The 13976-nt window shown below is 35.6% G+C and overlaps 1 protein-coding gene across 4 annotated transcripts in view; it reads right to left on the reverse strand.

Annotated features, from left to right (window-relative positions):
* Window positions 1–721: 721 nt before the first annotated feature.
* The window catches only part of SLC30A4 (solute carrier family 30 member 4), a 36164-nt gene continuing 22909 nt past the window's right edge, over window positions 722–13976 (reverse strand). For all 4 annotated transcript variants that reach the window (XM_074289545.1, XM_074289544.1, XM_074289547.1 and 1 more), the window contains exons 5-8: window positions 13418–13631; window positions 11175–11280; window positions 6487–6621; window positions 722–4579 (exon numbers count right to left, since the gene is read on the reverse strand). In XM_074289545.1, coding sequence (XP_074145646.1) covers window positions 4425–4579; window positions 6487–6621; window positions 11175–11280; window positions 13418–13631 — 610 coding nt within the window. In that variant the 3' untranslated portion in view covers window positions 722–4424. The remainder of the gene's footprint in view (window positions 4580–6486; window positions 6622–11174; window positions 11281–13417; window positions 13632–13976) is intronic.

Consider the following 13976-nt stretch of genomic DNA (forward strand, 5'->3'; position numbering starts at 1 on the left):
CACAGTATTTTCACCTTTTTTTTTTTCTTCTTTCTCCCCGCCCCTTTTGATCTGATTTTTCTTGTGCAGCATAAATATGGAAATATGTTTAGAACAATTGTATATGTCTAACCCATATTGGGTTACTTGTTGTCTAGGGGAAGGAGAGGGGGGAGAGAGGGAAAAAAATTCGAAACACAAGGTTGTGCAAGGAAGAAAACTGAAAACTAGGTTTTCATGTATTTTGAAAAACAAAAAGCTATTTTACATATTATATATATATACATATATATAAAAATATAAATAAAAGAATAGCATTTCAGATTTAGAATGTCTCATTGTTTAAATATGTTCAAAAACCCTCAAATACTTAAAAATGTGCTCTTTGGCACTTGTTTCATAGATGGGCTTGAAATAGAACCCAGCTGCCAAAAAGAGAACATCCTACTTCATTTTCACTTTCTTATCCCCCTGTATTTCTGGATCCATATAATAAGCAATTCCTATACTATAATATCAATTATCAGTGGAATTAGATTAATCTTATTCATCTTACTTTCCAAATGCCTACAAAGGCACTGAATTATCGATTATTGAAGTTGTTAGGCTATTCTGCTTAAAGATTGAAAAAGGAGAAAAACAATGTCTTAAAATTGCCAATAAACAATTGAGTCTAAAGTGAATGTATATGAATAAAGACAAGAGATTCTAATTTTTATAAGAGATTGTAGGCTCTGTTTAATAAAGCAAACGTTATTTTGCCATGTGTTTTATTTTAATAAATGTTTAGGAAAGTACAGTTTAAAAACTTCAAATACAGTAAATATATACCATACTTTGATTTTTAATTACATGGACAAACCCCGGTTTCAAATAAATCCTTCTATATCTGATTATGTGCAAAATACTCAGTTTCTGAAAGAGTTTATGGAAAGTATAAACACAGTTCCATCAAACTGTGATATGGCTTATTTAATGATATACTTTAAAGTGAAGCATAAGCTTCCCAAAGCCACTAATTCTCTTGCTTGCAAAAGTCTCCACGTGAACATTCTAATTTCATGTTGCAATAAATTTATTGCAAATTTAATACTGTCACAGAAACTAAGAAATTCTCTTGAATAATTACTAATCTTATCAAAATTAAATAACTCAGATTGGTTTTAACTGTACATCTGCAACAGTATGCGGAAAACTTGGCTCAATAAAGCCATCCAATTCAGATTGGCTAAGCTGAGGCCCTTCATGTACTTGATGTGCAGGACCTCAAACATCCCCATAACCCTTTCTCTACCTCACATGTCAAGTCGGAAAACCAACAATTATTTACAGAATGGAATGTATAAAAGATTGGAAGTGGCCAGCTGGAGTCACGAAGCAGCCTGCAATAGGAATGAGGTGTATTTTGTCTAGATCCAGTCAGCTGAATACATCATTTGAAAACCATACTTTGCTCCTTTCTACGTTATATGTGAACAGTCCAAAAACAAGGTCTTGGGATAAAGCCAACAGTTATCAATGCAGCATCCGAGGAGGTCCCTCTGTCTTAAAACATCTGTCTGATGCTTATTTGGTTTTTCCAGAGGTCAAGTGCAATTAAATAGCTAATAAATGGCAAGCATCCCTTAGCCTATCCTGCATGTCAAAAATAAGCTAGAATACAAAACCTTGTCATCAAGTATGAGTTTTTTGGAAAGGATTTTCTCCATAATAATTTTTTGATCAATACTCCATATTTTAGACTATAACTCTCCTGTTGTTGAAAACTCTCTCTCAGTGGTAGTCTTGAGAGAGCTGCTAGGAGGCAGTAAAAGTAAGTGATTTGCCCATAATCAAGTAACAATGTGTGAGAATGAGAACTTTTCTAGATTCTAAGGCCAGGCTGGCATGTTGTTTCTCATTAAGAAAAATCAATATTGGGTCATAGAAGTTTAGAAAATTATATATGTATCGTAATCGGATGACTGTGAAACAGTTCTGTCTTCCAAATAAACCTATATTGGTTGGTTGTTTCTAAAAATAACTCATCACCTTGTTGAATCCTGAAGGAATTCTTCCCAATTTGTCAACCTATATTAGTGAAGAAGTGCACTACTTACAGGGAGTATGAGTTGGGAATATTCGGACAGAATTCTACCTAACCTGGAAATAAATTTCTAATAGTGGTGTTAAGACTGTGAAAGACATTAAGAGTGACCAAAGCTCTTCTCTCATTCTTCAGCAAATCAGAAAGGGTTTAGATTTTGTCCAAACTATTCTATGAAAAAATCCATGACAAACTCTGGACAGGAAGGGAGACTTGAAGGGCCAGGCAAAACTCCACGAGCAAGGAGATGTTGAGGAGCATAAGAGGGATTCTAAAAAACTGTTCTTTTGAAGATGGTGACCTTCAGAAAAAGCAAAGAAAATTAGAATAGAGAAGCCAATTCAGTGACGTGGCAAACAAACAATTCAAAATCATGTAGTTTTACATGAAAAAATGACTGCAGCATGCTAGTTACAGGAACGCTTTCAGAAATGACAGCAGTCCTACCCTTCAAAGCCCTCATGAGAAGTGTTCCCCACTCTATTTCAGGTACCCCTCCATCTCATGTCCAAATAAAAAGCCTCATCAGGCAAACAAGAAACACCTTACTCAAAACACTAGGCCTGTTCCAAACAAAAATTATGTCCAGACACTTCTAAACCCCATAACATGCAATAAATTAGACTGAATAAAATTACATCTAAGGCAGTCTTCTCCCCATTGTGTAGATCTAATTTAGCCATTCTACTGCAAAGTAACAAAGACCAGTCAGAATGGCACGACATCCCACTTTGGTGGGTTCCCCAATATTCTTTCTGATGCCATTTGGTATTGCATGCCTCGCATGAAGGCATGAGTTCACAGTAGGATTCTTTTATAAAGCGAATGTGTTTTGTAAGTCCTTACACACACCTCTTTCAAGAGCAAATCTATTGTGAACAGGCAGATACTTCTAAGTAGTTAAAAGGAAGGCCAAGATTAAGCAGAAAAAGCAACATAGATGGGTCAGAGGACACCACCACATTTTATAAAAATAGTTCATTAATGCAGGTGGAAACAATAACCCTTGCCTTCAATTTTTGCTTAAAACTGTGCAATTCCCAAGCCACAGTCAGCACCTTCAAGACTTAGTTTTTTGCTGACTCGGGGTTAACAACTATCACCTGAGCGCTTCCAAAAACATGCAACTTGGCTGTGATCTTTACAAAATATTTTTTTCCCACCACACTTATGTTGGCATTTTTAATGTGGCTACAGCTTCAAGGCATCCACTGATCATGGAGAATCCCTGATTTTTAAAATACTGGTCCATCTCATAAAAGTAGCCCCAAATTCTAAGAGAATGTAGTTAAAAATCTGTGCGTAGAGGAAGAGAGGATGTGCAAAGCTGAGCCTCACAAAATTTTATTTTGCAAGGGCCATTAAACAGTTATATACTTATCCCACATTTACTTAGGATCCAAACAAATAGGATATACAGAATGAAAAGATCTAAAAGTAAATTACTGGTTCAGTTTTTACCTTCAGCCAAATTTAATTCACTTAATAACAAAACAGTAAAGTTTCCAAAAACTTCTAGCACCTTCCTCTTGTCCTTTATTTCAAATTAAATGATCACAGTTTAAAACTATAATTTCTCTAATGCAAAAAATAATACTGGAAATAGTTTCTAAATGATTTTAATGACAATGACCAAAAAAATCATGGTAAAGTATGTTTGGCTCTACTTTAGAAGATGACAAATGTTTAAAATGTATTATGCCTTGAGATTCAAAGCCTTGTTTCTAACATCTGGAAAAAATAGTTATAAGGCAGAAATAGACCAATGACATTCTGAATTATTTATAAAGGAAAACATTTATAAAACACTTGGGAATATGCATTTGCTTCTATTTCTTGATATTTTCCAGAACTTCCTAAAACTTTTGAGGATTAAAAAAAAAAAAAAAAAAAAAAAGACCCCAGTTCATCGCACAAAGCCAACATAATTTTAAAAATTCAGTGCTTTAACTTTTTTTGATGCTCAAATTAATTTGGCTTTTAAAAATTTCTTTATCCTCTCCCCCAAAAATGTAAAGACTGAATTCTGGGTTCTTCCTTGAAAGCCTCTGTGTCCTACGAGATACAATTAACAAGGAAATCTTTTAAGTTTTGTCAACAAGGTAACTACAGAGTCACATCTCATTCTGTAAACAATATTTTGGTAACATCCCTGTCTGAAAATCAAAGTAAATGTTGACCTCTCCCAGGCTACAAGCTGTCCAGGCTTTTCTAAGGGACAACGGAGTCCTCCGGGACTGTGTTCCTTCTTGACTCAGGCTGAGCTGTCAGGGATCCCAATCGCTCATTCATATGGTCACTTATTGCTGCTCGCTAGTGTTTGCACGATAAATAAGGCTGTAGTTCCCCAAGCATGGTATTAGGCACTGGCACTACGGCACCCTCCACAAGTTTTGTTCACTTCTTGTCTGTAACTCTGAAGCTGGATGGAGCACTTATAAACCCCAAAAGTGTTTATCAGCAGGTGCCTGGCCTTTGACTGTACTTCTTCCCATTCAGAAGAACTGCCGGGTGCTATAACAGCAAGAAAGGAAAACACCGTTGGTAATTATACCCTAATGAATGAACATACAGGAGAGACAAACAACTCTGCTTTCTGGGAGGAAAAGTGTTTTGTTAAACGAAAAAGTACTATATATAGGAGCAGTAGTAATAGTATATTATATATACATCATGTGTGTGTATGTGTACAATACACACACATATGTGTGTATATATAAAAATACATTAAAATGAACATGCAGTAATTAGCATTGAATACTACATATCTGGCGATGACATACTATTTTAGCATATATGTGTATTTCACAATATGATATATACATACACATATATAAAATATACATGCATACAATATATACATGCATCTATCTATACATACATACATTTATACTGTTATTACTCTTACTCTGAACCATGTCTATAAAAACCTTTGATTTACGTGTTATTTATTTTTCACCCTCATCATCTGGTTAGGCTGCTCAAGATTTAGAATTGTATTCTTGCAACTAGGTATAAGAGCAGATAAGAGTGGGGCTGTGCTTGGAGAGAGAAAGAACCAAGTACAAATGCTGTTTCAGATAATTATCAGTAATGTAACTCTGAGCAGGTCAATTTGTTTGCCTCAGTTTTCTTATCTGTATAATGGGGATAATGGAAGCACCTACTTCCCAGGGTTGTTGTGAGCATCAAATGATGTGTGGAAAAAGCTTTTCAAACCTTAAAGTGCTGTGAGTGTTAACTATTATTATCTTTTAAGTAAGAAGAGCCCCAAACCCCCAATAGGGACAACTTTAAAAACATAAATGGAAGAACAAAAGCAAACTGAACAATGTACTGATAATGATCAAACCTTCTTTCATCCCCTACTGTGGAGAAAAAGCACTAGTTTTTATTGTAGAGATGGGAAATTATGAGGATGGATTATCATGCATACTCTTAGATAACAACAATGTATTGTTTGGTTTTGTTAAATCTCTGCTTTCCTTCTTTTTAAAATCTTTCTTGTAAGAGAAAGATAGGCAGCCAGGTGGCAGAGTGGATAGAGCACCAGCCCTACAGTCAGGATGATCCAAGGCCAAATTCAACCCCAGACACTTATTAGTTGTGTGACTCTGGGCAAGTCCCCTAACCCCAACTGTCTCCAAAAAAAGGAAAAAAATGTCAGTTTACAAAATTGCCACACTTTACCACTTAAATCAATACTTTGAAAAACTATTTCTTAATGATATTCCTTCTGTTTGTTTTTGGTAATCCCTATTACTACCATACCCTGAGATTAAAAGAAAAACAAAACTCTTGATCAAAAATATTAATAGTTAAGAAAAAAAAAATGAAGAAATAAATAAAAAAGGAAGAAAAAAATATTGTACAAAAGTAAAATAAGTTATAACTGAAAATGTCTTAGGCTTGACTTTACTATCTCATTGTCAGGAGGTGGGTAGCATGTTATCTCACTGTTCTTTCCCCTTTTTTCCTAATATATATCTAGTTTCAATCTCTAACCATTATTGGAAAACTTAAGACTTGAGAACATTAGCTTTGATAATATAAAAAACCAGGTCAAATATATCCAAGATGTATTTATTTTCATCTTCAGATTTAACACAGTTAATATCTCTTGTTGCCTTAGCCTGCACTGAAAGTGTTCTGTTACAAACTAAATCCTTCACTCCATTTGCCAGAAGCCTTGCTCCCCTATTCTACTCCTTCAAATTTGACCATAGCTGTTTATATGTTGTTTCCATCAATTCCTTATTAGCTAGATCTGTCTTTGTCCTTTTTCTCCCCAGTGTTTAGCAAAATACCTATAGTACATAGGTGTCTAATAAATACTAGTTGACTAACTGGATCACCCACTACCCAATTATAGTGATATAAGGATCACGAACCTTTCTTGTCATACCGTGGGAGCAACTCACCTAGCTGTAAATGTACAATGGCCGTTGTTTTTCCGGAAGTGAGAGACCAAAGATTTATATCTTCTACTGAATGAACATCTTCTATTTTCATCAAAGCTTCTTTGATATGGTCTATATTCAAATGACTTGGCACTCCTACAAGTTCAGAATGTTTTATAAGTAGTTAGCTTGTAAGGAAAAAACACATACATACACATGCATTCTAAAATAAATTTATAAGAATGTTTAAAGTTTCTAAGAGTAAAACAAAGATGTAATCAACACTACAAAACAACTACTCTGTCTTCAAACAAACAAAAAACTACTAAAAGACTAAGAAAGATTATTAGGAAGAAAATACAAAGATATTATTCAAGAATTAAAACAGACATTGGTTTTGATAAAAATGGCCAGCATTTAAAAATAACTCAAGATACAAAGGTAATAATTGAATACAGTTTCTTTCTTTCTTTCATTAAAGCTTTTTATTTTTCAAAACATATGTGTGACTAGGAAATGAGCGTGGACCAACATATAGCATTTGCACTCTTTCTGTTGTTTGCTTCTGTTGTGGTTTGCTTGCATTTTATTTTTCTTCCCAGGTTATTTTTACCTTCTTTCTAAATATGATTTTTTTTTTGTGCAACAAGATAACTGTATAAATATGTATACATATATTATATTTAACATATACTTTAACATGTATAGGACTGCTTGCCATCTAAGGGAGGAGGTGGAGGGAAGGAGGGAAAAAGTTGGAACAGAAGTTTTTGCAAGGGTCAATATTGAAAAATTACCTATGCTTAAGTTTTGTCAATAAAAAGCTATTAAAAAAAATGTGTGAACAATCCTTCAACATTAGCCCTTACAAAACCTGTGTTCCAATTTTCCCTCCCTTCTCTCTTGCCTTCCCCTACATGGAAAGTAGTCCAATATATGTTAAACATGATAGAAATATTAAATCCAATATATGCAACATGTTTATACAATTATCATACTGCACAAGAGAAAAAGTGAAGCAAAATAAAATGCAACCAAGCAACAACAGAAAGAGTGAGAATGCTATGTTGTGATCCACACTCAGTTACCATAGTACTCTTTCTAGGTGTAGGTGGCTCTCTATTACTGAACAAGTGGAACTAATTTGGTTCATCTCATTGTTGAAGAGGGCCACATCCATCAGAATAGATCACTATATAGTATTGTTGTTGAATTGTACAATGATCTCCTGGGTCCTGCTCATTTCACTCAGCATCAGTTCATGTAAACCTCTCCAGGCCTTTCCAAAATCTTCCTGCTGGTCATTTCTTGCAGAATAATATTCCATAACATTCATATACCATAAGTTATTCAGCCATTCTTTAATTGATGGGCCCACTACAAAAAGGGCTACCACAAATATTTTTGTACATATGGGTCCCTTTCCTTCCTTTAAGATTTCTTTGGGTTACAAGCCCAGTAGAAACAATGCTGGGTCAAAGCGTATGCAGTTTGATAACTTTTTGAGCACAGCTCCAATTGCTCTCCAGAATAGCTGGATGTATTCACAATTCCACCAACAACGTATCGGTGTCCCAGTTTTTCTACATCCTCTCCAACATTTGTCATTATCTTTTCCTGTCATCGTAGCCAATCCAGCAGGCATGTAGTGATATCTCAGAGTTGTCTTAATTTGCATTTCTCTGATCAATAGTGATTTGGAACACCTTTTCATATGACTAGAAATGGTTTTAATTTCTTCATCTGAAAATTGTCTGCTCCTATCCTTTCACCCTTTATCAATTGGAGAATGACTTAAATTCTTATAAATTTGAATCAATTCTCTATGTACTTTAGAACTTTTGAATCTAAAAATGTTTTCCCAATTTATTACTTCCCTTCAACTCTTGTCTGCATTTAATTTTGTTTGTACAAAAAATTTTTAACTTAATATAATTAAAAATATCTATTTTGTGATCAATAATGATCTGTAGTTCTTTGGTCACAAATTCTTTCCTCCTCTACAGATCTGAGAGGTAATTTGTTTATAATATCACTGAACACAGTTGACTAGAAAATTAGTACAGTCAAGCTTGGTTTGAAAGAAATCTAAGTAGTAATAATGAGACAAATCACAAAGAAGGCTTCAAAATAAGTTTTAAAAGATGTTCTAGGTTTTATATATTGGAAGCTTACACTTAAGCATACAATTTACCATTATATCTAACAACCAAAAGAACAGTGCCATGAAAATCCAGAGTGGAAGGTTTCTGAATATCACTGATACTGCCTCCACTTCCAGTCTAAACAGCTTCATTCACCATCACTCAGCTAAAACTACTCTCTCCAAAGTTACTAGTGATTTCAAATACTGAAATGAATGGCCTTTTCTTAATCTTCCTTTGGACTTCTCTGCAGCACTGGCAACACTGACCATCATCTCCTGGATATTTTCTCTCTACTCTGACTTTTCCCAGTTTTCCTTGAGCCTGTCTATTATTGCAGCTTCTTTGTTGGACCATTCTCCCCATTACACTCAAAATGTTCAAAGTTAATTCCTGTCTTCAAGGAACTCATTCTAAAGGAAAAGACAACTTATATGGAAAGTTTCAGCTACAAGTCAGATGGAAAAGTCCCACAGTTCTTGAACTATAGTAGCAGAGCAGCAAGAAATGCTTCTTCTTGAAGGACACTATTCCCAGGAATCTTTGGTTTAGGATGCTGGGCTGTCCCCATCATTAGGGTCTGAAGAGAAATGGTGGTCAAGGTAGTGGAGACATACTGATTCCTGACCCTCCATCAAGGTCTCTTTTCAAGGTTACTTTGTATTTTCCATGCCTAATCCATAATCAGAATGTAAACTCCTTTGAGAGGCAGTATTGTTTCACTAAAGCCTAGTATAGGTTTTGGTCCATAGTATATTCTTCCTATGTGTTTGCTTTTTGATGCCTAGAGTTTGAATTTTCAACAACAAGCAATAGGGAATTCATACAATCTGGTGGTACAATAAAAGTGAGTGTTGCTGTGAGGATTAAATGAGATAAGATATGTATAGTACTTTGCAAACTTTAAAATATTATATAAATCCTAGTGTTTTCACTTTTTAAAATTATCATCTTCCATTTTCACTGGGAGAACTGTTAGTACATTATTGCTGATCTGCCACAACAAAGCTCTGGTCTGGATGTATTTCTTTCTCCAGTGCTAATTTCAGACTTTTGGCTTCTGCTTATTAAACTTCAAAAATGTAGCTCTATAATTTTTCTCCCCCTCACTTACCAGAGGAGGTTCCTAAATTATCTCTAAATAAATGCAATTAACTATTTCTTTTTAACCTTGACGAGTTATGAGTGGGTTGGATACATCTTGGCACTTGCTACAGATTCTCAAAACTTTTGGAAAGCAAATTAAATTTGCTAAAAGATTCTTTGTCTATATCCCTCTGGTTATGTTATATGCATAATTATTTCATTCAGAAATGATATAAAGATCCTTTAGCAAAGTTTCTGGAAAGATACTAAATTTATGTTGTGTATTGAATCTCACCATTTGTCTTCCATATTAGTCTATTGGAATTATTTTGATTGGGTAAGTTCTTACCATTTAGGCCTCTTAGAATGAAATTACCATGACCAATCATATAATCTAGAATTTCACTGGTGTTGGTGTTGCCTTCCCTCATCCAGATGGCAACTCAGAGGTATATGCTTCTCAGATCCTAGGTCTAAGTATTCTAAGTGCTCTCTGAAGCTATCCCTTGATTTACAGATGAGGAACCCTGAGAACTAGAGAGCCTAAATGACTTTCCTGAGATCACACAGATACCAAGTGTTTGTCAGATTTGTTTTCAAAGCCTGGGGTCTCTTGGATCAGGGGCAATTAGGTGGTTCAGCAGATAGAGTGCCAGCCACAAAGTCAGGAAGACTCATTTTCCCAAGTTCCAATCTGGCCTCAGACAGAGTCACTTTGTGACGCTGGGCATGTCATTTTACTCTGTTTGCTCCAGTTTCTCCATCTGTAACATGAGCTAGAGAAAGAAATGGCAAACCACTTCAGTATTTCTGCCAAGAAAACCCCAAATAGGGTCATGAAGAGGTGGACATGATTGAAAAACATCTGAACAACTGTACTATATAATTAACTGCAGGTTGAGAGTTGTGATAGCAGGTATGTATATCACCTACAGCCAGCCTGGTGAAAAGCTGCTCCAAATTTAGCTGTGTTGGTACTCAGGTGATAGACTATTGCTGAGCATCTGAAACATCTCCAATTAGAAGAACCTGTAGGAGCTCTTGCCTTGCTGTCATATTCTCCGAAAAACTAGCGAACGCCTCCATGACAAGAAGAGGACTTCAGTGGCGACTTTCACACATGGGGTACTGTTAGAATATATAGGCTCTCTGATACTAGTTTGCAGTTCACAGTGAAAGACAAAGGATAAGGGGGAAAAAAAAAAAAAAAACAGTGAAAATGCTAAGCAAAATACAGTTTTGAGGGAAATGTGAGAACCAAGATATTCCAGAAATGTGAGAACCAAGATATTCCAGAACTAGCCTCTTGTTACAATGGTTAACTCAAGATCAGTATTGATATCTGCATAGTTTTCACCCGAGATGTCACTCCAATCATCCTCAAAGAAAGAATGTCAGAGTCTTTGTCTTTGAAAAATACCTCAGTAAAATTCAGATGACAACACACATAAAAGGAAGAAGTATAACACTAAATCTTACCTTCCAATATAATAACGACTGTGTCCCAAATGATTCGAAACGTTGTAAAAGCCACAAGTAATGAGAATATATATGTACAAATGGGATCGGCAATCTTGTATTCTGGCTGAAAGGGAACAATAAGCATTATTAAAACATGTAGACATCTTTTTTTCCCCACTTTTTTTTGGAAATTGACATGATGCTATAAAAAAAAAAATTTCACAAAATAGAGAGGAATTCTAGGTCATTCAGTTCTGATACCTTAAGCAATGCAGCATTCAAACTACATCAGAAAGAAAAAAAATCACAGATGTATATGTGGTAATAAGAAAATCTACTCAAGATAGATCTCCAAATAAAGAGATTGTCTGTTCTTCCCTTGGTAACAGGTTTCAGAATCTTACAATGATAAAATTAAAAGCTTCTCTAATGAAATTTAAGCTAATTATCTTTGATTTTCCATAACAATATCAGAAAACAGTTGTTCAATGTTCATACACTGAGGCAGCTAGGTGGTACAGTAGACCACTGGCCCTGGAGTCAAGAAGAGCAGAGTTCAAATCCAGTCTCAGACATTTAGTAGCTGTGTGACTGTGAGCAAATCACTTAACCTGGACTACCTCAAAAAAAAAAAAAAAAAAAAAAAAAAAGCAGCCTTATTCAGCCTTATTTCGCCTTTATATCAACTTAAAAACACTCAGAAAATATGCTGTTATGAATAGAGAGTTTTTAATTAAAGTCCTATCTCTAACAGCACATTCTATGACTAGCAAAAGTCAAAGGATAATTAGCTGGGAAGATTACCTAAGCTCAGGTGCTCCCAAATGAAAGCCTGAAATTGCCTCCCAGGACCTCTGGGACATGGTCCAGGAAGAGCAAGGCTTACATTTCCCACCAATAAGCCTGGATGTGGGACTCAGCATTGCCATTTTCAATCTCTTGTTTCCTCAGAGTCACTTCAGAGGAAACAGTTTGACTCAGCAGCTCCAAAGCCAGCTGAGGTTGAAAGAAGAGCCAGGTCTCCCTTGGTTTGAATCCTGTTGAACCTTTTGCTTCCTGACATGATATTGGGCAATCCACTTACTGATTCCATGCTTAAGGCATAGAATCTTTTCCATGGAATCACTATTCTTTAACTTATAAAGAATAGTTGTCAATCTGTATTGGTAGAAATAATTTCTTCCCTAAGACCCCTTAATTCCAATGAAATCACTGGTCCAAAACAGCCTCTGGCTCCTTATTTCTCCTCCCTCAAGTCAACTCAAGTTCTATAACATTTTCTTCATTTCTTCTAAATATCAGAGGAATTGACATTTACTAAATCCAAGTTCTTTTACTTAGTCTTTGCCTTAAGGGCAATTACATGGAGGTATAAGAGGAAGTATCCATGATAACTATAAAAAAAGCCCAATATGTAGTAGAATGAGTATCTGAAGGGGGAATACAGGTATAATCCATTATTAATTGGTTTTTAGAAAATGATGTGGGGCAAAACAGTATTAGTAGTGGGGCTTAAATCCATAAAAACAGTATTTTAAGGGACAATCAGTCAAACAATAGAACTTAAGTGTTTAAGAACTGTACACTGAGGGTTTGGTAATAATACATTAATAGCTTCATTAGGGAACTGCATTTGCTTGAGAAAATCTTATGTGGGTTATGTGTACCCTATGAAAAAAAGGATAAAGTAGTTGAAGCAAAGAGTAAAAAATCTTAAATGTGGTCTAAGAATTTGTGTTTCAGATTCAGCTATGGGGAAAGCTACTGAAAGGCACAAAGTGATATTAAACCCAAGCATCAGATCTTATGTATTCTCACTTGATAGACATGACTGATTTTGGTTTCTCAATCACCCACATTGCCTTTTCTTCTCAAGTGAATTATTCTGTCTATATACATACTTTTTCAAAACTTAAAAGTCCTTTAACAATTTAAACCTGGGGCAGCTAGGTGTCGCAGTGAATAGAGCACCAGCCTGGATGTCAGGAGGACCCGAGTTCAAATCTGATCTCAGACACTTAACACTTCCTAGCTGTGTGACCCTGGGCAAGTCACTTAACCCCAGCCTCAGAGGGGGGGGGGGAATCTTAAAAAAAAAAAAAAAAAAATTTAAACCTAATTTCCCAAATATCATTTACTATCACTGAAAAATGTATACCCCTGTGTGGTGAAAAATGTTTATCTTTATTGGGGAACTTTTAATACTATACCCTATGACAAAATAGCACATATTTTAACAATGATATCGACATCTGGATTACCTTGAATCGAATGATGTAGGCAGCTATCAGCACCCCGATACTTTGCACCAAGTCTCCCAGGGCATGAACAAATGCTGCCCTCACTGCAAGGCTATCAGTTCCTTGGTTATGTCCATGCCCGTGCCCATGCCCAGGACCTGTGGTAGGAGAGTTTGGCGGAGGGGAGTGGGAATGGGAGTGATGGTGACCAGATTGATTCAACAGAAATCCCATTCTGTTTTTTTAAAAAAAGAAAATATCATTATTTTTCCAAAGAGAGAAAAAAAGGCAAACTTTTGTTACTAGTCTCCTTTAAGGAGACACAAAAAACCCAACAATGTAACATTAATGCCTATGGCACCTTTAGACAATGACAAAAAAAAAAAAGGTTATGTTTCTATATTCCAGCAGAGAATTCTTTTTCTTACATCATCAGCTTTCTATTGGCACATTCTATAACCAGCAAAAGCCAAAGGACTTAGCTGGGAAGATCACCTAAGCTCAGACACTCCCAAATGAGAGCCTGAAACTGCCTCCCAGGACCTCTGGGGCATGGTCCAGGAAGAGCAGGGTTTACATT

The sequence above is a fragment of the Sminthopsis crassicaudata genome, chromosome 2 (assembly GCF_048593235.1).
Source record: "Sminthopsis crassicaudata isolate SCR6 chromosome 2, ASM4859323v1, whole genome shotgun sequence".
NCBI lineage: Eukaryota > Metazoa > Chordata > Mammalia > Dasyuromorphia > Dasyuridae > Sminthopsis > Sminthopsis crassicaudata.